This window comes from Lycorma delicatula, chromosome 5 (assembly GCF_047948215.1).
Source record: "Lycorma delicatula isolate Av1 chromosome 5, ASM4794821v1, whole genome shotgun sequence".
NCBI classification, from domain to species: domain Eukaryota; kingdom Metazoa; phylum Arthropoda; class Insecta; order Hemiptera; family Fulgoridae; genus Lycorma; species Lycorma delicatula.
Genome location: NC_134459.1, coordinates 1,802,960 through 1,828,006, shown reverse-complemented (window position 1 = coordinate 1,828,006; position 25,047 = coordinate 1,802,960). Strand labels below are relative to the sequence as shown.

The following is a 25,047-nucleotide window of genomic DNA, read 5'->3' as shown; positions in this document are numbered from 1 at the left end:
TAAAAGATTAAAATAAAAAATACACTCAGTAAAGCGGGAGTAATAGAATTTGATGTCTCTCAAGGTTCAGTTTTTGGCCCAATTCTGTTCCTAATTTATATTAACAACTTCTGTTCTGACAGATCTCAAGGTTATTTGACCTCATTTGCAGACGATATTGCCCTTTTTTATACAGAAAAAAGTTTTGACTGAATTCTGAAATCTATCGAAGAAAACTTATTTATATTTAAAATTAGGTTGCGGTTTAACAAAAAAACAGGATTACGTTAAATGCATCTAAATCGAAATACATTATTTTCCAAATAAAGGGTGAGAAAACTAGCAACTCGCATGTTAGATATCATAATATCACTCGCTCTAGAATATCTTAGTGTAGCTGCGACAGAATTGATCAAGTCGATAGTATGAAATATCTAGGGGTAACTACTGATAGCAATCCTTCATGGGAAAAATATATTCTTAGTCTAAATAATGAAATGTTTTGTTATGCGAGAAAATTTTATTATCTTCTGGATTTCTGCCCGATTGGTGTTCTAAAAATGCTTTACTTGGTTTTGGTTGAATCTCGATTAAGATATGAAACTGAGTGTTGGGGTGGTGCATATTTTAATAAAATCTGATTGATAGTAACAGGCCAGAAACACCTTATATGTATATGTATACGTAGAATACCTGCTACCACACATTCATTTCCATTTTTCTGTATCTTAAACTCACTCCCTTTGAGGCATTTATACTTGTTTAAACTTTTCTTAGAAGTGAAGATAAGGCTCTTAAATATGGACTAATTGACCAAGATATGTGAACAAAGGGTAATTTTGTACCTCCTAGACCCTGGAAGGAGTATTTTTGAAGATTTTTCATGTATATTTTGGCACCAAAGGTTTATAACTACTGTTTGCCAGATTGTGTAAAAGATAGTCTAGGTTTAAATTTGTTCAGAATTTCTCTTGACCACTGTCTCATTCAGTATGAAAACACAGAGTCCTTTTTTGATTTAATCATGACTAAAACTGACAAGTTATCCTAGGGAAGTGTAAAGCTGATGGCTTTTGTGAATCACCTCTTGACTTTTAATGACAAACTGAATAATTTCCCCTAATATTTCTATAATTTATAGTAATTGTTAAATTTCTACTCAGCCAATTCTCTCCTCATCTATTATCTTTAATAACCTTCAATGTTTTAATCATAAATCGATGGAAACTTCTAAAACAGGACTCTTGTCCTCAAGGAGGACCTAATTTTCCAAACTATTATTTAATCACAAAAATTATTATTTTACATAAATTATTGCATCACAGTTTTAAATTAGAAAACTAGTTACTCTTGCAAGCCTGTTGTGGTTCAATTAGAAGCTACACGTACAAACTGTTGTAGGTCAGCAGAAGTATTTATTTAAATCATTAGATGTCTAATTTGTAACTCTGTGGTATATTATAAATGATATTGTATTATTTGTCTTAAAAAGTGTATTTTCAGTTTAGAAAATAAATTATAATTATTATATCTAAAGTACAGCTACACAAATAAAATTAATAGAAAAAATTATTAACTAATTAATAAAAATAATTATAATAAAGCATGTAAACCAAATAATCACATAATAAAATTAAAAAATAATAATAATAAAAATATTAGAGAGAAATTAAGAGAGATATATAAAATTAAATACAATGAATGTAAATATTTATATACATATATAAAATCAATGCATCATTTAAAAAAGGATTTACAGAACAGAACAAAAGGATTTACACAGCATACAAAAAATAAAAAAGAGGTATATCTACTGTAGCTTGCCATCAGTTATAATGCAAAAAAGCATTTGGTATTTTATTTATAAACAAAATTACAAAATGGTGAACCACCGGATCGCATTCAAGAATGATGATTTAATAAAAACATATAAAAATATAAATTAAAGTTGGCAATAATGACAACAGAACAAATGAAAATAATACATCTTAAAGGTTAAATTATCCCAGTGTTAGACAACAAAATTACACGTACACTTATATCATTCAAAATTTCACAATAGAAAAACATTATAATCTACAAAAAAAAGAAAAAAGGCATCATTAAAAAAATATGTTTTAATGTAATAAATATAGAATTTAATATCAACTGAAGGTGTGGGATATTGTGAAAATCTATTAATTCTATTAAATAATTAATTAATATATAATTTAATAATTCTATTAATTAAATGAAAGCCTAATAATTATATTAAATAAACCACCTTGTACAAAATATTGAAAAATGACATATCTACCATAATTTTTAGTGAAAGTACTTTTGCATGATCCTGTACCCCAGTCATAACCGAAATAATTCAGTTATTGCATAATAAATATTAAAATAATGAAAATTGTGTATTACTTTAAACGAGTGTTGCTATCTGTTGCAGTTTTTATAAGACAGTCTCCCTCAAACTGTCTGAGGGTTTATCAAACAGAAATTTTATTTATATTTATATATGTAATATTTTTCTAATTTATTTAATTCTACGTCATCTTAATTAATTTCAATATTTCTAAAAATGTTTAATATCAGAAATAGAATGTTTATTGTTATTAGATGATCTACCATATTAAATAAACTGAATTTATTATTTTTGTAATTTCTATAATGTTCAAGAAATCTACTTTTAAAGGATATATTTGTTTTTCCTATACAAATACCATCACAATCATTAAATTTAATTTTATAAATCCCAGAGATTATTTACTGCTATTAGTTTTTTTTTTGTTTTTTTTTATGTGATTATTAGGTTTGTATGCTGATTTAAATATTTCTCATTATAAGTTTCAAATAAATTTTAAATCTGCCCCATTTTTACATTATATCCAAAATAATGGATAAAATTCTTAAGAATAAAATAAATTTATCTAATACATTTAATTTAAAAAAGAAAAAAATGGTTACAAATAAGTAAATAAATTAAATAGCATAAATGTAAATAAAGACACATAATGGTTAGTTATGACGTAACTAACATGTATCCTAGCATACCTACAGACTATAGCATAAAAAAATTAAAAATAACCAAGAGAATCTGTTAAAGTATAATATGTCAATAAAACCATTTTGAATTTAAAATACTAAGATTTAAATATTAAAGATATTAACACAAAAAAATACCTTACCGATGGGATTTCCACTATCAGCAATTATGTCAGAAATATATTTAGAGATTTTGAGAGTAAATTAGTACATGGCATCAAACATACACATAAAGTTTTATATGGACATGGTATATTGATGATATTCTCATAACATATAACCCATAATAAATAATGAACATCTAATAAATAATATTAAACAAATTAAATTCTTATAATGAAAATTTAAAATTCACATGTGAAATAGATAATGACCCATTCATTCCAACATGGGCAGCAAAGTTGCGTGTTCATTCACAGCAAAATTTCAAGACTATAAAACAGTGATAATTTTAGGCAATTCTAAATTTTAATTTTTTTTTAAATAATTGATTTTAATGTAACTACAGAACTGAACACTGACTGATGATGCAGGATCCTGTGAAAATCAATTAATGGTGTTAATCTGATAAGTTTAGTTATATCTGTTTACTTGTTTTGTTAATGGTGAATTTAATTAGCTCAGTGGGCAATATGTTGTAGAATTACATATATATATATATATATATATGAGGTGCTACTCAAATGTTCGGGGAATTTTACCATAAAAATAAAAAGCTTATAATAACTTATAATTTCCATTGTCTCCTTCAAAGTAATCCCCTTGGACATTGATACAGTGATCCCAGCATTTTTCCCATGATTCCATGCATCCCTGGAAGCCTGCAGGTGTAAGTGTTCTAAGCACGTTCTGCGTTTCTTCCTGAATCTCCTCAATTGTGTTAAAACTATGGCCTTTCAATTGAAATTTTATTTTCAGAAAGAGAAAAAAGTCGCATGGGGCAAGGTCAGACGAATAGGGTGGGTGGGAAATCACTACCATCTTTCTGGAAGCCAAGAAATTACGAACGGCTAGCGATGTGTGTGCACGCGTGTTGTCATGGTGCAGAACCCAGCTGTTGTTACCCCACAGATCTGAACGTTCGAGCCTAATGCTTTCACGTAACCACTTCAAAACTACACAATAGAACATCTCATTGACAGTTTGACCAAGAGGAACAAATTCCTTATGGATAATGCCTTTGATGTCAAAAAAAACAATCATCATGGACTTCACGTTGCTGCGAACTTGGCGTGCTTTTTTTGGCCGCGATGAACTTGGCGACTTCCACTGTGATGAATGTTGCTTAGTTTCAGGGTCATACCCGTACACCCATGTCTCATCACCGGTTATGATGTTGGAGATGAAGTTAGGGTCATCTCTTACTGAATTTTTCAATTCACTACAGACAGCTACGCGATTTTGTTTCTGGTCGCTGTTCAACAGTCTCGGTACGAATTTTGCAGCGATGCGTCTCATGTTCAAATTGTCCGACAAGATGCGTTGCACGGACCCGTATGACATTTTGTATGATTGCACAAACATCACGGATTGTTTGTCTACAATCTGCAACAATAGCCTCTCACACTTTCGCGATGTTTTCCGGTGTTGCGCTTGTTGATGGTCTTCCTGAACGCTCATCGTCATCGACTGTCGTTCGCCCATCTTTGAATCGTTTGTACCGCAAAAAAGTTTTACTTTTACTCATAGCGTTGTCACCAAATGCTTTCACAAACATGCGATGGGTTTCTGCATCAGTTTTTTTAAGCATGAACCAAATTTTATACAGGTTCTTTGCTCTTTAAAATCTGCCATTTAGAACTTTGCCAAAGCAGTAAAACGCAACATTACACAACCACACGAAAGTTAACATTGCAGACTCTCACTGTCACAGCTGTTGGAACAGTGATTCACAAAGAGTACTGTTAGCCACATCTAGCAGCAGCAGGTCATACCAGCAATGGTTCGTGCACAAAATTCAAATTTCCCAAACTTTTGGGTAGCACCTTGTGTATATATATATATATATATAAAACTCAACTTGATCCACCCAACTACAGAACTTAATAAAGTAAAATGACACTCACCTTATTATTCCATAATTTCTACAATAGTACTTTCATGGGAACCCACATCATCAGTTGTAATTCTTATTTATAAAATGTTTATTACGAAATTACATATTAAACTCAAAACGATAATTAAAATATGTAATATATAAAATTTATTATAAAAGACTAAAAATTAAAACATCAAAAATTTAAAAGTTTAAAAATTTTTTTAATTCTTAACTTTTAAAAAGAAATATAAAAAATGTTAAAAATTAATATTAATTAACATTATTGAAATTAAAAGTTGCATATATAAAAGTATGTCAATTATGATAAAATAATATTAAATAGGATAAAAACTGAATATACTACTTATTTGGGCAGCCAATACTGTAAGTGCTGTAACAATACTAAAGTGCTGTATGAGTAATTAAAATTTATGTATTATTATCTTTATCGGAAAATGTGCTGCCATTTATTGGTCCCCTTATAAGTGTTATCCTCATACTCTGCAAGTAGATCGAGTTGAATCTCTTCTTGTATTTATATATGTAATATTTTTCCAAAATGTCTTGATTTTTATTATTATTTTTATATCTCTTTTTTTAATTTCAAATATTTTCAAATTAGTTTCAATAACAAAAACAGAATGTTTATTATTATTGAGGTGGTCAGTAACATTAAAGAAACCCAACGTTTTATTTTTATAGTGTCTGATATGTTCAAGAAATCTGGCTTTAGAAGATCTATTAGTTTTGCCTATATATATGTGATCACAATCATTACATTTTATTTTATAAATCCCCATATAAATTGTATAAATTATATGAATTGAAATTATTGTTTTTTAAACATTTTATTATATGGTTATTTGTTTTACATGCAAGTTTAAATTTATTATTATCATAAGCTTTAATTATATTTTCAACAATGCTATCAGTAAATGAATATTTTAAATACATGTTATCAATTTTCTGTGTAATATTTATTGGTTGTTTTAATACTAATTTTTGAATTTTGTTTTTTATACATATAGTCAATAAATAAGTCACTATATCCATTACAAATATCATTTTGTTTTATATTATTAATTTCTATGTTTAATTTATTTTTATTATTATTTTGTATATGATTGCTCTATTAACCATGTTTCTATACATCTTAATTTTGTGAGACTAAGGAGGATTTGATTTTTTATGAATTGTCATTTTATTAGCTGTGGATTTCCTATATATTGAAGTAATAATTTGATTATTTTTATTAATTTCAATACTAACATCTAAATAATTTATTGTTCTATTTATGTCTATTTCAATGGCTATTTTATGTCTATTTCGTGAAGTCATGTTACCGCCCAAAGCCACTGCACATGCTATCCAGTGTTCGATGCGGGTTTGGTGGTCGAGACCACACTTTAACATCTCTGGTGACTTACCAGACGTTCCTGGATACTCTGTTTCCAGATGCTCCGAAGGGTGAAGCAGAAGTTGGCGTCAGAGTGGGTGAGACACCATTCCCTGGTGTGTGGGCTATGGATCCTGTACATATAGACCGAGTGGTTTCTCGAACGGCACTGAGAAAGGCACCAGGTATTGACCAACTTGACCCAGATATTTTCTATCATCTGCTGCCTGTCATAAGAGAGCCGCTTGGCAGGCTGTTCTCGGGATGCCTTAGCTGAGGCTGCTTTCCGGGTTGCTGGAAGGTGGCTTTGGTGAGGGTGCTCTTAAAATCAGGAAAGGATCCTAGTGAGGTCAGTAGTTATCGACCCGTCAGTCTCTTACCAGCATAAAATGATGGCAGACAAAGGAAAACCCACTGGCATGATATTATCCTGTATATAGCACTTATCATTAAATTTAAAGTAGTTTTGTTAGCATATATTTCTCATAATAGTGATTCTGATATCAATAAATTTAGGGTCTTCATGATTGTATATTAATTTTTTTTTTATTATGTGAACTGTTTTGTGTACAGGTGTGCCAGGAAACAAGTTACTTATATCATAACTTACCATCCTAGTTTTTGTTCCAATTGTTAAGTTTTTTTAATTTATTTCAAATTCAAGTTCATTTTTTATATTATCAATATAGTTTAAATTCATTTTAAATAAACTCAATTCACATTGTCATGATTTAAAATTCATTTTTGAAATAGATATAAATAGAATAATAAATTATCTAGATGTTAGTATTGAATAATAAAAATAATCAAATTATTACTTCAGTATATAGGAAATCCACAGCTAATAAAATTAAAATTCATAAAAAATCAAATCATCCTTGGTTTTACAAAATTAACATGTATAATACAAACATGGTTAATAGAAAGATCATAGAAAGAACATAGAAATAGATAATATAAAACAAATTGCTATTCATAATGAATATAGTGACTAATTTATAGATAATAAATATAAAAACAAATTTCAAAAATGAATAGTAAAAAACTCTACAACCAATAAATAATATACAGATAATTGATAACATGTATTTAAAATATTCATATACTGATAGCACTGTTGAAAATATAACTAAAGCCTATGAAAATAATATAAACCTGCGTATAAAACAAATAACCATGTAATAAAATATTTAAAAAATAATAATCACACCGATTCAGATAATTTGTACAATTACTGTGGGATTTATAAAATAAAATTTAATGATTGTAATCACATATATATAGGCAAAACTAACAAATCTTCTAAAGTCAGATTTCCTGAGCGTATCAGACACTATAGAAATAAAAAGTTGGGTTTCTTTAATGTTGCTGACCACCTCAATAATCATAAATATTCTATTTTTGATAATGAAACTAATTTGAAAATATCAGAAATTAAAAAAGAGATAAAAAATCAAAAAAACCTAGACGTACGGGAAAAATATTATAATTATAAACACAAGAAATGATTCAACTATCAACTTGCAGAGTATGAGGATGACACACTTATAAGGGCACCAATAGATAATAGCACATTTTCAGATAAAGAAAATGATAATACATACATTTTAATTACTCATACAGTACTATAGTATTGGGTGGCCAAACAAGTAGTATAGCAAGGAGTTTGTTTTTAACCTATTTCATTAAAACAGGTTAATTAGGTTAATAGGTTAATTAATTGATTGTCATTTTACTTTACTTAATTCTAAACTTGGGTGGATCAAGTTGAGTTATATACAATAATTATTAGTAAAGAGGTGTTATGGGTCTTGAAAAGATCGATTTTAGAAAAATTATTATACATATATATATATATATATATAAAACTTTCATAAAATTCAAATAATTCACCAACATACTGACCACTGTGCCAATTTAACTAAAAAAAAAACAACAATTTAACCAACCAACCCAGTAAGAAAAAACCTAAAAACTAATATCAAATCGCCTTTCTACTACTGGTATTTCAAGTATCTGGGATCCTGTGAAAGTCAACTATCAGTGTTAGTTTCTTTAGGTTTTTTCTTGCTGTGTTTGGTGGTCTTTATATACAAAACCGAAATTTATTTTTAACCAAAATATATTTTTACTTTTAAAAGTTCAATCAACTGATATTTCCTTTAGAATACGAGGCATATTCATAAAGCAAGGGCCGTCGGTTTATATTTATATATTAACAGGTCTGAACATAGTTTCACACATGCAGGGCCATCTATTGGCTACTTACGAAGCCACTGCAGTTGTTTTGATTCAGTAGTCGTTTGCCTGCCAGTGAATGCAGATTGCAATATCCACAACAATCATTTCTCCTGCTAGTTATGAACTGCTTGCTGTGATTCGATTTTTGTGTGCAAAAGGATCTTCAGCTGCTGAAATTTAACGGGAGTTGTGCCTAGTGTATTGACCTACAGTAATGAGTGAAGTAAAGGTTAAACAGTGGTGTCAAGACTTTAAAAATGGCCACACAAATGTGCGTGATGAAGAATGGAGTGGCAGGCCCAGTATTCAGATTAACAAAATTGCTGAACAAGTGAACCAAAAACTGCGATATGATTGGTGAATGATGATTAGTGCTCTGGCTGAGAATTTCCGCATGTTGGATGTACCTCTATCTACACAATTGTCACAGAAAAGCTCGGATATCATAAATTGCGTCCAAGTTGGGTACCGAAAATGCTCACCAACCAACATAAACACCAAAGAATGTGCAGTGGATGAGCATTTTGGACCGCTATCGACAAGACGGAGATGATTTGTTTTCCCACATTGTTACAGGCGACGAGACATGGATATCCTACAACAACACAGAATTGAAATAACAGTCAATGCAGTGGCACCATTCAAGTTCCCCAAAACCAAAAAAAGTTTAAGCAACCTCCATACCAGAGTCAAAATATGTTGGCTATAATTTTTTGGGAAAAAGGGTACAAAAAGGGTGCATTTTGGTAGATTTCATGGATCGTGGATCAACAATTACAGCTGATATGTACTGCAAAATGCTCACCAAACTGAGACATGCGATTCAAAATAACGATGCAGGAAACTGTCATCCAACATAATCATCCTTCACAACAATATGCGTCCTCACATTGCTGCCTTAACCAAGAAGATTCAAGAATTTCGTTGGGAAATTTTTGACCAACCTCCATATAACCCCAACCTTGCACTTAGCAACTACTTCTTCTTGCATTTGAAAAAGTGGCTTGGTGGACAACGGTTTGAAAATGAGGAACTCAAGACTGCCGTTGTCAACTGGTTCAATTAAAACCTTAAATAAAAACCAGTTAAATAATCTTTTCTCACAAGTTAATTTTTTTTAATGACCAACTGGCCCTTACTTTATGAATATGCCTCATATTTCATCTAATACCAAGATAATATTGTGTTTATTATGAATACATAAAACACGATTTAATAAAGAGACATGCAAATAAGTATGATAATTAGAAAATAATAATCAAAGATTGTTACACAACTGTCTTTAGTAGTTTTTTTTAGAAATTAAGTAAAAAAAAGCTAACAAATGCTATAAATATTGCACAAATAACAAAAAGGTAACAAATATTTATAAAAAATAAAAATATACAAAATCTCAAAACAAAAATTTCATAATTAGCAATTAAAATAGAAAACAGCCAGCTGACAAATTTGTAAGCCACTGCAATGGTTTAAACACAATAATGTAAGGTTTACTACAATGCATAAAATATATAAATATCAATTTTGTAAATCAAGTGTAAGTAAAATTAAATTAAATTTTTAATAATTGAAAAAAATAAAAATAAAATACATTATAAAATCACCAAAGCAAGAGATAAATAAATTATATTAACTAAGCATATGCAGGACCATAACAGAAATTTATTAAAACCATAACAATCTCATTTGTGCCCTATACAGAATTTTAAATTTAAAATGTTTAACTTTTTAATCCTAACAGAAACTGAAAAGGAGCCAACATCATATAAAACTATAAATTATGATTAACAAACTATGTGAACACTGATCAGCCAACAAATAATGGTCAAGGAACTAAGGGAACTTTAAAACATTGTTAGTGTAATACTTTTACGAATAGTTAATGTAATACTTTTTCACTTTCTTGACTGAACAAATACTTGTTCTGAATTAAAATGTTTTTCTTAAATTGTTTTATCAATAAACAATTTTTACAAAATAAAAGTAAAAAGCTATAATTTAATGTGTAAATGTAAAAAATAAGAATTATTAAAAAAAACATCACTGAAGATGGGCTTAGGCCCAAAAACATTTTGAACATGAAAGAGTAAAGGTAAGAGTGTTTTTTAATTCTGTACTTTGCGGAGGCTGCAAAAATATTATATTACACATAGTTATAGAGAAAAAAGTGTAGAGGAAAAAGAAAGAAAAAATGGACTACGAGGTGCGATAATAAAGTAATGAGACTGATGTGAAAAAATGTTGCTTACCGTTTTAGTCATGTTTAGTGTTGTCTCCTTCAAAGTAGTTCCCCTCTGATTGCACACACTTATTCCAGCGCTTCTGCCGTTGATGGTAACATTTCTGGAACTCATCTTCTGTAATATCCTCCAAGACCCTCGTCACAGCTTTTTGGACATCTTGTGTTGTTTGAAAATGGTGTCCCTTGACCGCCATTTTGACTCTTGGAAATAGAAAAAAGTTGCACGGAGCGATATCTGGTGAATAAGGTGGCTGTGGTAGTACTGAAATTTGTTTTGAGGTTAAAAATTGCTGTACTGACAGAGCAGTATGGGATGGCGCATTATCGTGATACAGAATCCAATTATCAGCAATGTTGGCACGGACACGAAGAACTCATTTACGAAGTCTTTTTAAAATTTCTTTGTAGAAATATTGGTTAACTGTTTTTCCAGGAGGCACTCTTAATGAACAATTCCCTTTGAATCGAAGAAGCACACAAGCATGCATTTCACTTTTGACTTTGACATGCAACCTTTTTTTGGTCTGGATGATCCCTTTGAGCACCATTGCGAACTTTGGTGTTTTGTCTCTGGATCGTATTGAAAAAACCAACCTTCATCACCAGTGATAACACGGCTCAACAAATCTGGATTGATTTCTGTTTGCTCTAACAGATCGGCTGCCACATTTTTCCGTGTTTCTCGCTGTTGTTGTGTGAGATTTTTGGGGACCATTTTTGCACAAATCTTTCTCATACCAAGATCTTCAGTTAATATTAGACGAACCGTTTCTCGATTGATGTTGAGGTCTTCTGCAATCATTTTCACGGATAATCTTCGATCAGATCGTACGATTTCACACACCCTGGTCAAGTTGACATCTGTCCGTGAGGTTGATGGTCGTCCACTGCGGTCTTCATCTTCAAAATTCGTTCTGTCTTCACAAAAACTTTTATGCCACCGAAAAACTTGAGCTCTTGACATAACCTCCTCTCCGAAAGCCTTCTGAAGCTTACCAAAGTCGTCGTAGCGTTTTCACCTGATTTAACGCAAAAAGAAATGGAAATGGCATACCGTTGCGCAATATTTTGCGGTTTCATTTCTGTGACGAGAGACACAATCAAACATTTGTTCACTTATTACAGCACAACTCACGACTGAGCAGTTGCATCAATGTGCTGCTTGGACTACAAGTAGCTTATAGACCAAGGTCAAAGATGGTGTACCTACGCAAGCTGAAGGGTTGCCACATCTTGCAAAGAAAAATCAGTCTCATTACTTTATTGTCGCACCTCGTATAAAAATTTAATCTAAATAATATATATATATATTTTTTTTTTTTTTTTTCCAAAATCATTACTTATAAGACCCATATTCCTCTGTATCAATATATTGTATTTTTTATAATCAAAAACCAACTTGAACAACCCAAGTACAGAATTACAAAGTAAATGAAATCACCCTTACCTTATTTTTTATTCCAAAAGCACTTTTGCAGGATCCTGCATCATCAGTTGTATATAAAAAACATATTTATACAAAATTACATATCAAACATAACTTCTTTTTTTTAAATTAAAATTAAAAGAATAAAATATATACAAAAACGTATAAAGTCAATTAAATATAATTACGACATATATATAAGTATGATGTCATAATTAAAAATTAAAACTAAAATTAAATTTAAAATAAAATAAATAGATAGAAAATTTATCCATACATTATAAAATATATAATGATACATTACCCACTCAGTAATGAAACATTGGCTGGCCAGGTTAAATAGTATCAATTTTCTATCTATTTATTTTATTTTAAATTTTTAATTGATGTCATATTTATACATATGTAGTTATTATATTTAATTGACTTATATGTTTTTGTATATATTTTAATTTTTTAATTTTAATTTTAAAAAAAGAAGTTATGTTTGATATGTAATTTTGTATAAATACTTCTATATACAACTGACGATGCAGGATCCCGCAAAAGTGCTTTTGGAATAAAAAATAAGCTAAGTGTCACTTCATTTACTTTGTAATTCTATACTTGGGTTGTTCAAGTTGCAATAAAAAAATGCAACTGTTGGGTTATAAAAAATGCAATGTACAGATATATATATACATATATATATACACACGCAGATATACTGTACATACTTATATAATCTATACGTACAACTGCATTAAATCAAACAGTAATACTCCAACATATTACACAAACATGTAATATGAATTAATTCAAGTACAAGTTAGAGATAATATCTCATTAAAAATAAATCAATAATTGACAGAACAGTAATAATAATAAAAATAATAATGTTCATTTGGGAAAGTTTTACTTGGCTTTTTATTGATAAAACCGATTTAAATTGCATTTAATGATGCATCAAACCAGAATTTTACCATAGGACTGATTTTCTACGAGTCTATAATAATCCAATATAAAATTGTTTTATAAATAAGAGAGTACGTAATATTATTTTCAGTTTTAGCATCAAGGTAAAGATTCAAAACTCTGCTGACATGTCAAAAACGTTCAACAACACTGCAAACTCTTTACTGTCTACATGGTTTGCTTAAGACAAAAATGTCAATTTTCATGATGTATATTTTTTTATTTAAAAAATGTTTAATTCCTTTTTGTATTTATAATATTTATTAGTTTACACTTAAACCATTCATTGATTCCTAAAAAATACCTACTGCTGATGATAGTTTTGCAAATCACAGTACACACAATAATTTAGTGTTTACATATTACTTTTTAAACAGCTTTTTGTTTTGTCATTTAAAAAAATAACAAATACATACTTACAAAAGTAAGTAAATTAATTTATTAGTTTAATCAAGGAAAAAATGCTGCAGTGTCACTGAACTGTACTACTTCCTTTGTAACCAATAAACAACACCTAAGGGTATAAAGTCCCAGAACGAGCACTTATTTAAAAACTCGAAAGTGAATACTCAAAGATTCAAAAGTCTTAACATTTTAAATGAACAAATACTAATTTCAAACACAAATACGTATACATACTAAAATACATAATGCCCAGTTGTAACTGAGCATCAACCCATCCTTGATCAGCAGCTTGTGAGAACAATTTAAGCGCTTTACTATAATCTCTTTCAACACCACGACCTTGAAGATGCATTAGCCCTAAACCACTCTGACCAACAGGATTACCCATATCAGCTGCCTTCTTGAAATACTTATATGCTGTTTCATTATCGGCCTTTACTATATCATTACCTTCAAAATAAATCTGAAAAATAAAATGAATGAGGTAATTTTTTTTTTAATTAGGTAGAAAATCAAAGAAAAGGTTATAAGTAGAAAGATCTAAAATAAAATAAAATACCAGTCTATTTGCTTCTTCTAAAAATTATCTTAAATTAAAATAAGAAGGCTAATAAACAGCTAGAGCTCACTATTTGAATCGAGGGTAAGGTTATAAGTTCTACCTAAGTCCTATATAAGTTCCATAAATCAAATAAACTAAATATTAACGATAAGCAGATAATGTATTATAACATCTTCAGATGGATATTAAGGTATACTAACTAGCACATAGCATTAATATATTAAAGTGCATTATCAAATTAATACTTCTTACAAACTGTTTAGACCAAATGATTCAGAAGCATTCTTAAAAAATGTTTAAAATGATGCTTTTAAACACCATATTTTCTAGAAGCCAATATTATTAAATAAGTAAGTATAGCCCACACAAATACAAGGACTCTTTCAAATTTTAAAAAGAAAAAGAAAACAAATTTATTTTATATGTAAGTTACCTACACATCTACATTACTTCATTATAAAGTCATCTTCCACACCGAAGCACTTATTATACAATGAAAGAGCTTTACTGGTATGCTGGCAGGGTGGCTTCCACATACTGAACCCTACCTGTGAGTTACTTATCAGTGAAAAGTACTGGGTATCCAGTCAGATGATCAGAGTAAAGAGAAGGCAGTAGTAGTCACTCGACTCTTAGTTTTGGGCTGTAGGAATGGTAAAATAATCTTCCATTTAAATTACTCAAGTAAGGCTTTTAAGCGATCTGTGAAGTGAGATCACACAATGTCATGCACAATACTCTAAGCGAACATTTAATCTTGTTTATTTTGGATTAACCTTTGAAGCTTTAGAGTTGTGCAATAAACTTTTGATGTAACTTGATCTCAGGTTTCATGAATTTTGTCAGAAAAATTACTCTGCAGGCCCAAAACGAATCACTTTTCAGTTTCACAAAATCATCAATCATCGATGGACCGATTGTCAATCATCAAAATCATAGATGGAATCAATGGCGTTCAGTAGTGCTGTATCCTTCTATTTGCAAAAAACTAATCTCATCACTGCAACAAACAATATCCTTTTATAAAGGAGAGTATCACACAGATTACTTTCAATACTAAATTCAGCATTCAGAAACAAGAATTTCTACTACAAAGATAACATAAATAATGAATACAAAATAAAAAAAGATCAATGTTCAAAGAAGACCGAACTTTTATAATAGATCTGGGCCCAGCAGAGTTTTTCTCGTTTCCCAAATTGAAGGTAACCTTGAAAGGGCATCATTCTTAAACCTTTAATGAGATTGCGGAAAATATATTACAACAGTTGTACGTCATCTACAAAAATTTGTTGTGAGAAAAATTTACAAAATGGAAGAAACATTAGGAGCAGTATATTGGCTGCAAAAGGGATTACTTTTAAGAGAGCAAGCCTGTAATAATTGTAAATATAGTAAAAAGACCGAAGATTAATAAACCTGGTATAAAAAAATTTAATGTAAAGGAAATTTAATTTTTTTTATAGGTACAAATATATATGTTGGGAGCAATATGCAATCTATGGTTGGCTGTTAAGTGAAGCACAGAAAGCCCTTAAAATCTACTTCTTTTGTCAGCAGTAAATGTTGAACAGTCAACAAGTACTAAAGTACAGCTCACCCAAGTTTTAATGTACATTAACTCTAAAAATTTAATTCAATTCACAGCTGTTCTTAAAATGTTAAAGAAATTTAATTTAACTTATCCTTAATTACAAATGCTCAATTAGCCAGCAATTTTACATAGTTAAATATTTTAGAGAAAATGGTAGAATGATAATAAACAAACTATATATTTATATATATATATATATATATATATATATATACACACATACAAGTATAACAAATTCTTAAGCAGTAGAAAAGTATTTTCTGAACTGCTGTATCTGTTGTCCTGTCATTTAAGTGAAATCATGCTTTATGTGTAAATGAGATACAATGTAAACTCAAGCACTGTGTGCACACATATACAAACACACATATTCAATATCATTCATTAATTTAGTTCAAATCATTGAAAAACAAAATCAACGGTATCAAACAAATACATTATAAGGTACTTTAAGCAATATATTTTATAAGCCTGTCCTAAATAATTAGCAAACAGAAATATGCTATAACTGAAAGGAAGTACATTTTTATACATATCTGATAATACATCACAGTCATCAGTTTGGGCTCTGTTAGGATACCACCAATGCAAATACGTCGACAGACATTTCCATCAATGTATTTATACAACTTACTATCACCTTTGCATAGGCTCTTCTAACCATGACCACTTACCATAACTAAACATGTGAATCGGTTATCAAAATAACCGATTCACAGAAGTATGATCCCCATACCTTCCTCTAACACCAAAGGTTTCACACAAAATCTCTTCCCATATCTAACTTCAAGTAGACTATATACTCAGATTGAGTTTTTAAACACCAAATACTATCCTCATACCAAGAAAAAAAGTATTTTTGCAACAACAATTTTATCGTACAAGTTACTCAAAGTCCTCTTGATTTACTTAAAAATCAAGAAACAGATTCACCAATTTAATAAGCCTCTAATGAAAACATACCCTATCTCTCTCTGCTCTGGTCCACATTTGAGGGCGAGGTCAATGCCTACACCCTTCCACACCACAGCTCCGTTACAGAGTTCTCCATGCATTCTCATCCTAATATTCCAACCCCGTAGAGAAGACACCACCCACCTAGTGACACTTCCGGTCGCCACCAATCCCCGTCTTAACCCTGATGGGCTTTTAACAGGATCTCATCCTAACAGCAAATATCTCAGCTTACCAGGGCTCAATGCTATGCCAAAATGCCTATCTTGGCAAAATAAAAACCCACATGAGTCCCTAGCCAAGCTATTCTACCTATACATCTACAATAGCATCAGACCCCTCAGCCATCCTCCACAGGGCTAAGAATCTAAGAAAGCTAACAACTACGTTCCATTCCCTTTTGGATTTCTAATTAACTTGTAGATTAAAATCATAATTGATCCTTGCAAGCTCCTTTTTCTGAACACCAAAGAAAACAGAACAAGCCTTTTTGGCAGCATATACATACGTATAAATAACTAAACTGACCTTTCCAAGAAATGCCATTGCTATTGGATTACCCGCATCAGCTGCTTGTAAGAAATAATGAAGAGCCCGCTGAGGATCTTGTGGAACTCCTCGACCACCTTGATAATGCAACTGACCCAAACCTACCTGGAAAAGAAAGAAAAAATTTAAATAAACCATTTATAATAAACTTAGTCACACAAAATTATCAAAGTTAACTTTCAAATTCACATGAGAGCTTCTTAAATTAAAATTTTTCAATGTAACTGTAGGCACTACAACATCAAAACCTAACAACTTAAATTAGCTTCAGTAAGACTATCAAATTATCAAGCTAGGCCCACAACAAGATCGTAAGCTGCATCCTCTTACAACTTGATGATTCTGTAATGGCTAAATCATCTCAGACAGTTAAGATTCTAGAAATTCAATAGTGTAAAGATAAAAAGTAACAGCCAGATTTATTAGACCAGTACCTTGAAGAGCATCAAAATTAAACTCTGGGTACAGTTTCAATGTCTGCTATTTGCACTTTTTAGTGGCTAATGAACATACTAATTGATGTAATATTTTAAAAATCTGCTAGTCGATGAGTATTAAGCCAGTATTTTTGTTTGGTTATCAAAAAAGGCAGCAAATTGGTTACAGTGGCATACTGCAGTAATTGTGCGTGCAACTCATGTTGAGTCATGCCCTACACACACACACACACACACACATGCACGCACACACTTATTTCAACAGTTGTAGGATACATTTTTTTCTTAGGTGCACAACGAAGTGTCGTTATCAACGCACATATGTAATTACTGAAAATGGCCATAAAAGAAAATCGTTAAGGTGGTGGAAGCAAGAACTGTTAGTCAGAGCACGTGAAACTCAAAGTGAATTTTTCATGAAAATGACTGCTAATGACAAAGCACATTTGAAAAATTTTATTCCCAGAAATCAGAAGATTTTCAGTTTTTACTTGAGAAAGTCAGATCAGTAATTACAAAGACTGATGCCAAACATAAGATTTTTGATAATCCTCAGATGCTTGACTAGTTTTTACATACCTGTTTTGGTTTCTGAACCTAATATCTAATGCATCATTCCAGCAGTTTATAGGACTATTACAAATGCATTGGAAAATTATATACATGAAAGTGTAAGAAGATTTTTATTCTATTATACTAAACATACATTTTGGATTTTGGTTATAAATCGGTTAAGTGGACTGTATAATAAAATGACACATTTTGAATGTAATTGACACTGATTGACATCTTTATTGTAATATTGACATGGATTGACACTATTGTACAGCATTACACTACAGAAACTGTGATTAATTCATAACCGATGATGTTATGTCCACTTCATGAACCCAACTCAACTGAGCAAGCAACACACACAAACAAGGGAATGGGGGAACTTCCCACACCATACCACACCACACCAAACAGAGAGCGAGAGAGAGAGAGAGAGAGAGAGAGTTGCTGAAGATTGTTCAGGTACTCATTGGACCAATGAGACCGGGAAGTGATGCACTTGCTGAATCTGTTGCCAGTGATTAAGTCTTCACAGGAAAGGGTTGTAAATTTGGTTCTGGAAGGCTGCTAAAGATATCACCTATTAGGAAATGTGCCAGTGTTAAAGGAAGAAGATTGGAAGGGTCCAATATTGGATCCGATACTGGAGTTAAGGGTCGGGAATTTGCACATGCCTTGATTTGAGTCGGTAGAGTGGTAAACTCTACTATTGTCAGACTGTTAGTACCAATTACTCTTTTCATGTGACTCTTAATAAGTCTGATTGGTAATTCCCAGTCTGCCAAAGTGAGGAGCACTGGGAGGTTGAAAGTGCCATTGAATACCTTCAATGGATGAAACTTCTGCAATACTTAACTGAAAATTTTCAGTTCTGAATAGTTCCACTAGCTGAATCAGCTCTCTTTGGGCCCTGACAAAATTTGTTCCATTGTCAGAATATATTTCAGTAAGTTTGACCCTTCTTGCGATGAAGCGTTTCAGCGCTTAGATGAAAGAATCTGATGATAAATCTTCAGCCAGCTCTAAATAAATGGCTTTAGTGTTGAAACAAATAAATAATGATGATACATAACACTTCTGAGTTATGACTCACATGTTTTCTGGATAATTTTACCCAAAATGCAATAATCAATCCCAGTGCTTACAAATGGTCTAAGACTTGGATTTACACGTGATTTGGGTAGGTTTCTCATATCTGGGTGATCCCCTGGGGATTTGCTTTGAAAATTTTACACATTGATGAAATATTCTACAAATTAAGTTTTTTCCTGCAGTAATCCAATATTTTTGTCTAATTATGTTCAGTAGTAATTGTGGTTCAATATGCAGCTTTTTGACATGGACATGTCGGGTTATCAGATCAGTCAAGATGTGATTCTTTGGTAAAATGATGGGGTTCCTTTAGTCAGAATGAGGCTGGAATTTTGTAAACGACCTCCGGCTCTTAGTATATCATTATTATTGAGATATGGATTTAATGATTTTAGTTGACTAATGTTTTGAACTGGTTTCAAGGATCTGAGATCACTGATTTCCTTGGAGAAGGCATTATGTTGTAGTAATTTCAATATCTTAGTTTCTGCCTTATTCAATTCTCGTACAGAGAGTGGACTCTTGAGATGAGTTTGTGGTTTTGACAACTGATAAAACATGAACAAAATGCAATTACTCTAGTTGCTTTCGTAAAACTTGAAAATTTACTGAAAATTGTATTATCAATTACAGCAGAATGAGAAGAAACTTGAACTCAACGTTCAGGAATTTTGCTGGATATGTTTTCAGAAACATCCCAGTGTGTATTGCCTTCCATCAAACACTTTGGGCCATGCCAGTACAATTTATTGTCAAGAAAGTGATAAGAGGTCAGCTGAATTTTCATCCTAAGGGACGTAGTTCCGTGACTCGATGTTGAATTTTTGCAACAAATGTTGCCCAATGTGAAGATGGTGCTTTAATCCAAGCATGTACGATTGTGGAATCTGTGTAGAAATATATAGAGCTGATCTGAAAGAGTAATGAACTTGTGGTAATTTTTGTTAATTCGGATAAAAGCAATGCACAACTTAATTCTAACCTCGATAATGATACCTTTTTTAACAAAGCTACTCTTGACTTTGATGTAATTAAGTTTACCATGATTTTGTTTGATGCATCAATGGGTTTCAGATAAATACATGTACCATACACAGATTCAGATGCATCCGCAAACCTATGTATTTAAACTTCACGAATTGGTTTTGTCTTGTTTGTAACGCATCTGGAAATTTCCAGAGCGACCAATAACTAAATGGATTCATGAAGTGAATCCCATTTGTTTAGCAAGTCCTTTGGAATCTCATCATCCCAACCAAACTTGCAAGACCATAGATTTTACATAATAAGTTTTGCAATGACTACGACAGGCCTGAATAATCCCAAAGGATCTAATTTTCGTCCGATGGCAGCAAAGACTGTTCTTTTTGTTGGTTTTTGACTTTGGCTTTCCTTGTGGAATAAGAACTGAAATGCATTCTTCACAGAATTCCAAATTAGTCCCTAAGTTTTAACTCTAGGATCTTGATTAATGTTGTAATCAGTCTGGTGTACATTTTTACAAGAAATATTGGACATTAGTTCTTGATTATTTGGCACGACTTTCTGAGGTGAAATCCTCCACGACTAGCAAGATCAATTAGATCTCTCTAAAGTTGCTTTGCTTCTTGAAGTGAAGATGCACCTGCCATAAGATCATCCACATAAAAGTCGTCTATCATTACAAGAGATGCTATTGGAAATGTTTCCTTTTCATTTAGAACTAGTTGATTTAATGGTCTTGTTGCTAAGTACGATGCACTTGGAAGTCCAATACGTTTTTATTTTTTCACTGACGTTTTCACACCATACTGAAGATTTGTTTGAGAAGCATGGATTTCAATTTGCCTATCCATATTTTCTATGTCAGCTGTCATAGCTGTTCAATGAGTTCTGAATGTGATGATAATGCTGATTAAATCTGATTGTAATATAGGTCCAACAATGGATAAGTCGTTTAGTGAAATCCCAGATGTTGTCTTACTGGAAGCGTAGTTTTTGACGCTTCTTGTTGCTTTTGTTGTAGATGAATCTTCTCGTATAACACAATGGTGTGGAATGTAATTTGATTTAGACCCTACAACCTCTTCATCTGATATTTCTGTCATGTGCCCTAGGTTTTTGTATTCCCTCATGAAGTTTATGTATTGTATTTTCAATTCAGTGTTTGAATTCAGACGTTTCTCAAGCAAAAGAAGCCTTTGCACTGTAGTAGTTCTTGATTCACCAAGTTGGTTTACATTACCTTTCAAAGGGATCTTTACACAGTATCTTCCATCCATAGATCTTGTCGTATTATTTTCATACAATTCTTCACAAAGTTTGTCATTTCCTGTAAATTACTTTTCGGTAAAGCTGCAGTCTTCTATTCCCAAAATTTTTTAATATTTTCACTGATGTGATCTAAAGTGGATAGATTGCACACAGATGTTAAAACTGTTGAATGCTGATCGATCAATATTTTACTGGAAATTACCCAGCTAAATAGGGTACTTAGAAATGTTGGATTTGATTCACTTGCTTTAATGTTTCCTTCACATAAGACATAAAATAATTCTGCACCAAGAAGTATGTCAATGTCACTTAGTTTGTGGAAAGCTGGATCGGCCATAACAGATTCTGTGTTAAATGCAAACTTGATTTTCTGATTTGAACTGTGGGTAATTGTTGAGTGATGGTTGGTAAAACTACACACTCAATATTCGCTGCGAATCCGTTTACTCTTGATTTAATAATACATTCCACAGAATGAGTCATACTGTTTGCGGCCTTGCCTATACCATTAACTTGTAACGTGTTTTTCTTTGATGTTAGTCTTAAAAACTTAACAGTTTTCTCAGTGATAAAATTTGACTGCGAACCGCTGTCAAGTAACATGCAACAACAAAGAGAATTACTGTGTACATCTAAAACAATGGCTGTTGACAGCATCACAAGAGGGTTGGACTGCTTCGAACCAACATTTGACGTGGATACTATTGTTTGTTGTGTAATTACTACTGGGGATGATTCATTGCCGCTGGCAGAAATCTTATTTTGTGTAACACTAGAATTAGGTCTGATGTAATGCAGCAAACTACTATGTTTTTTGCCACAATGTCTGCATGAGCCTGCTTGACAGACCACAGTTTTATGCTGACTGTTTAGACAGTTGAAGCACAGACCACGTTTTTTAATCTCAAGTTCACAATCAGGAACTGATAGCATTTTGAAAGCTTCACAAGAATAAATTGGGTGTTGTGATTGATTACATAAAGAACTATTTTTTGCATATACAACAATTTTCTGATAATTTATTATTTTTTTAAAATTATTTAAATTTTGGTAGTTGCACTTTATTTGGTAATTGATTGTTCATATGCGATTTATGAGACTTGCTAGTTTCAACTGATTCCATAACTTGACATTTATGTTGCAGAAATGTTTCTAATTAGGACATTATTGGCAACCAATTTATTTCTAAGGAATTTTCCCATTCACATAAGGGTAGTCGAATCTAATTTGGTATTAATTACATGAATTAAGAGGGTATCCCATTGCTGTGTTGGTTGTCCTAATCCTGCTAGAGCACATGTGTTTTAATGCACTCTCTAAAAGCTTTCGTAATGACAAAGAATTTTCTCTACAGTTTTTAGAGAGGTTGAATAGTGCACTTACATTTTTATTAATTAAAAACCTTTTATTGCCTTATCTGGCCTTTAAAAGTTTCCAAGCAATCTCATAATTTTCAGTTGTACTTTCTAAAGATGATAAAATTTCAGCTGCTTCATTCTTTAAAGAACATCGGAGGTAATGAAATTTATGAATTTATGACAGTTCATTAGAGTGAATGAGTAACACAAATGAATCATGAAATGACACCCATTCATCATAATTTCTGCTGAACGTGGGAAGTTTTACGTCTGAAAGTTTAACTGACATGGATTGAGTTTTTGTTGGTTTGATTTCAGTGCTAAGTGGGGTTTCATATGATTTAAGGTCTTGTGCTGCAGCAGTTAATGAGAAAAATTCAGACTTGAAATTTTCTCTTTCTTCAATCTGACTCTTTGAGTCATCCTGTAATTCTATTTGTAGTTGAATTTTATCAAACTGAGACCAATACTATTCAAGCTTAACGAGTCTAACTTTTAATTGTATAATCTCATTTACATTTGATACAGCAACGAAATATGTTTTGAACCTTGTTAACTTAAAAGGGAGAGGGGGAGAGAGAGTGAGAGAGAGAGAGAGAGAGAGAGAGAGATATTCAACACATTTTATGGCACAATCTTAATAACCAACATAGTAATCTTCTATAAAGTGTACAGTTTTTTTGATTGACCATTTCATTTTACAGCACATGAATGTTGCCTACTATCCACACACCACAAGTTTCTGGTAGACATGTTAATATTTTCTTGTTTTTGTTCAACAAATGGCAACATGTCACATCCCCTGTGATGCAAGGTGTAGCCTCGGTTAAAACAGCTTTGATCTGTTACTTCAGCAGCTCATAATAAAAAATTCCATATTACACTTACAACATTACAATATTGACGATTTTAACTAATTTTTTATTCCACAAACTAGTTAAAATTTTATTCTAACTCATAACTATTTATTAAAAATTATAAACAAAAACAAAACTTCCAATCGATCACTATATCTGGTGATAAAGTAAGTTATTTTAATATAGTGTTTAGCGTACTGACCTTTAATCAAATTAACAACAAACTTTTGGTTAAAAACTCATTTAACTATTTGATAATGTGACAGATTACTTACCCTCCCACCATCCCCATGATGTGGCACCATCATCAATATCTAATGATGGTACCACATTTTAAGAAAAATAGTAGATATTAAAATATCAGTAACTGAGAATTTTTCCCCTAAGTAAACAGGATAAATAATACTTTGTTTCATTACAGAAAGAGGATAAATCATCAATTCCCTTATTTTATCTTTCACAGTCTTTCTTATGGCAAGAACACAGATATGCTCTTAAGAGGGACATACCTGAGAAACAAGTTACCATCATAGTTGCTTTCTCTTGCAGTAATGATACTTATTATATACCACATAGTTCCCACGATAAAGAGAATGAAGCTGCTGTCAATAGATATGAGTTTTCTCTACTATGTTTTGGTCATTATAGCACACATAAAAATTGAAATCCTGGATTAAAATACTTTATAAAAGGCTAATTGTACAGTAAGTAATTTACCTGAGCCTGAACGTCACCCTTCTCTGCTAAAAGTTGATAATATTCAATGAGATCATTATCTAATATTCCAGAACTGTATCCAGGGTTTTCAAGTTCCTCTAAAAGTCGAACACGCTGTACCATCGGGCCACCAGATAGGGAAACTTCACTGGCAACTGTAAAAGAAAAGTATTTAAACAATGTCAATCATAACTGAAAAGTAAATAGCAAGATAATCATTTTAAAAAGTCAAAAAATGGTTTTTCTAACTCATCAGGAATTGAATTCTATGTTGAATATCTACTCCACAGAAAACAGAATCCCACAAAATAAGGTCATACAAAAGAACCAATACCGTTCCCAAAATAAGCTTGAAACATCATTTAAAGTAAGAACAAAGGGCAAAAAGAAAATTATTTACTTGTTTTTGAT

General features: G+C 31.4%; 1 protein-coding gene across 2 annotated transcripts in view; it reads right to left on the bottom strand.

The window, feature by feature from the left end:
• Positions 1 to 25,047, bottom strand: part of LOC142324641 (protein sel-1 homolog 1-like) — an 83,579-nt gene that overhangs the window by 20,549 nt on the left and 37,983 nt on the right. For both annotated transcript variants that reach the window (XM_075365496.1, XM_075365497.1), the window contains 3 exons: positions 24,637 to 24,791; positions 17,347 to 17,472; positions 13,943 to 14,171 (listed from right to left, as the gene is read on the bottom strand). In XM_075365496.1, the coding sequence (XP_075221611.1) occupies positions 13,943 to 14,171; positions 17,347 to 17,472; positions 24,637 to 24,791 (510 nt within the window). The remainder of the gene's footprint in view (positions 1 to 13,942; positions 14,172 to 17,346; positions 17,473 to 24,636; positions 24,792 to 25,047) is intronic.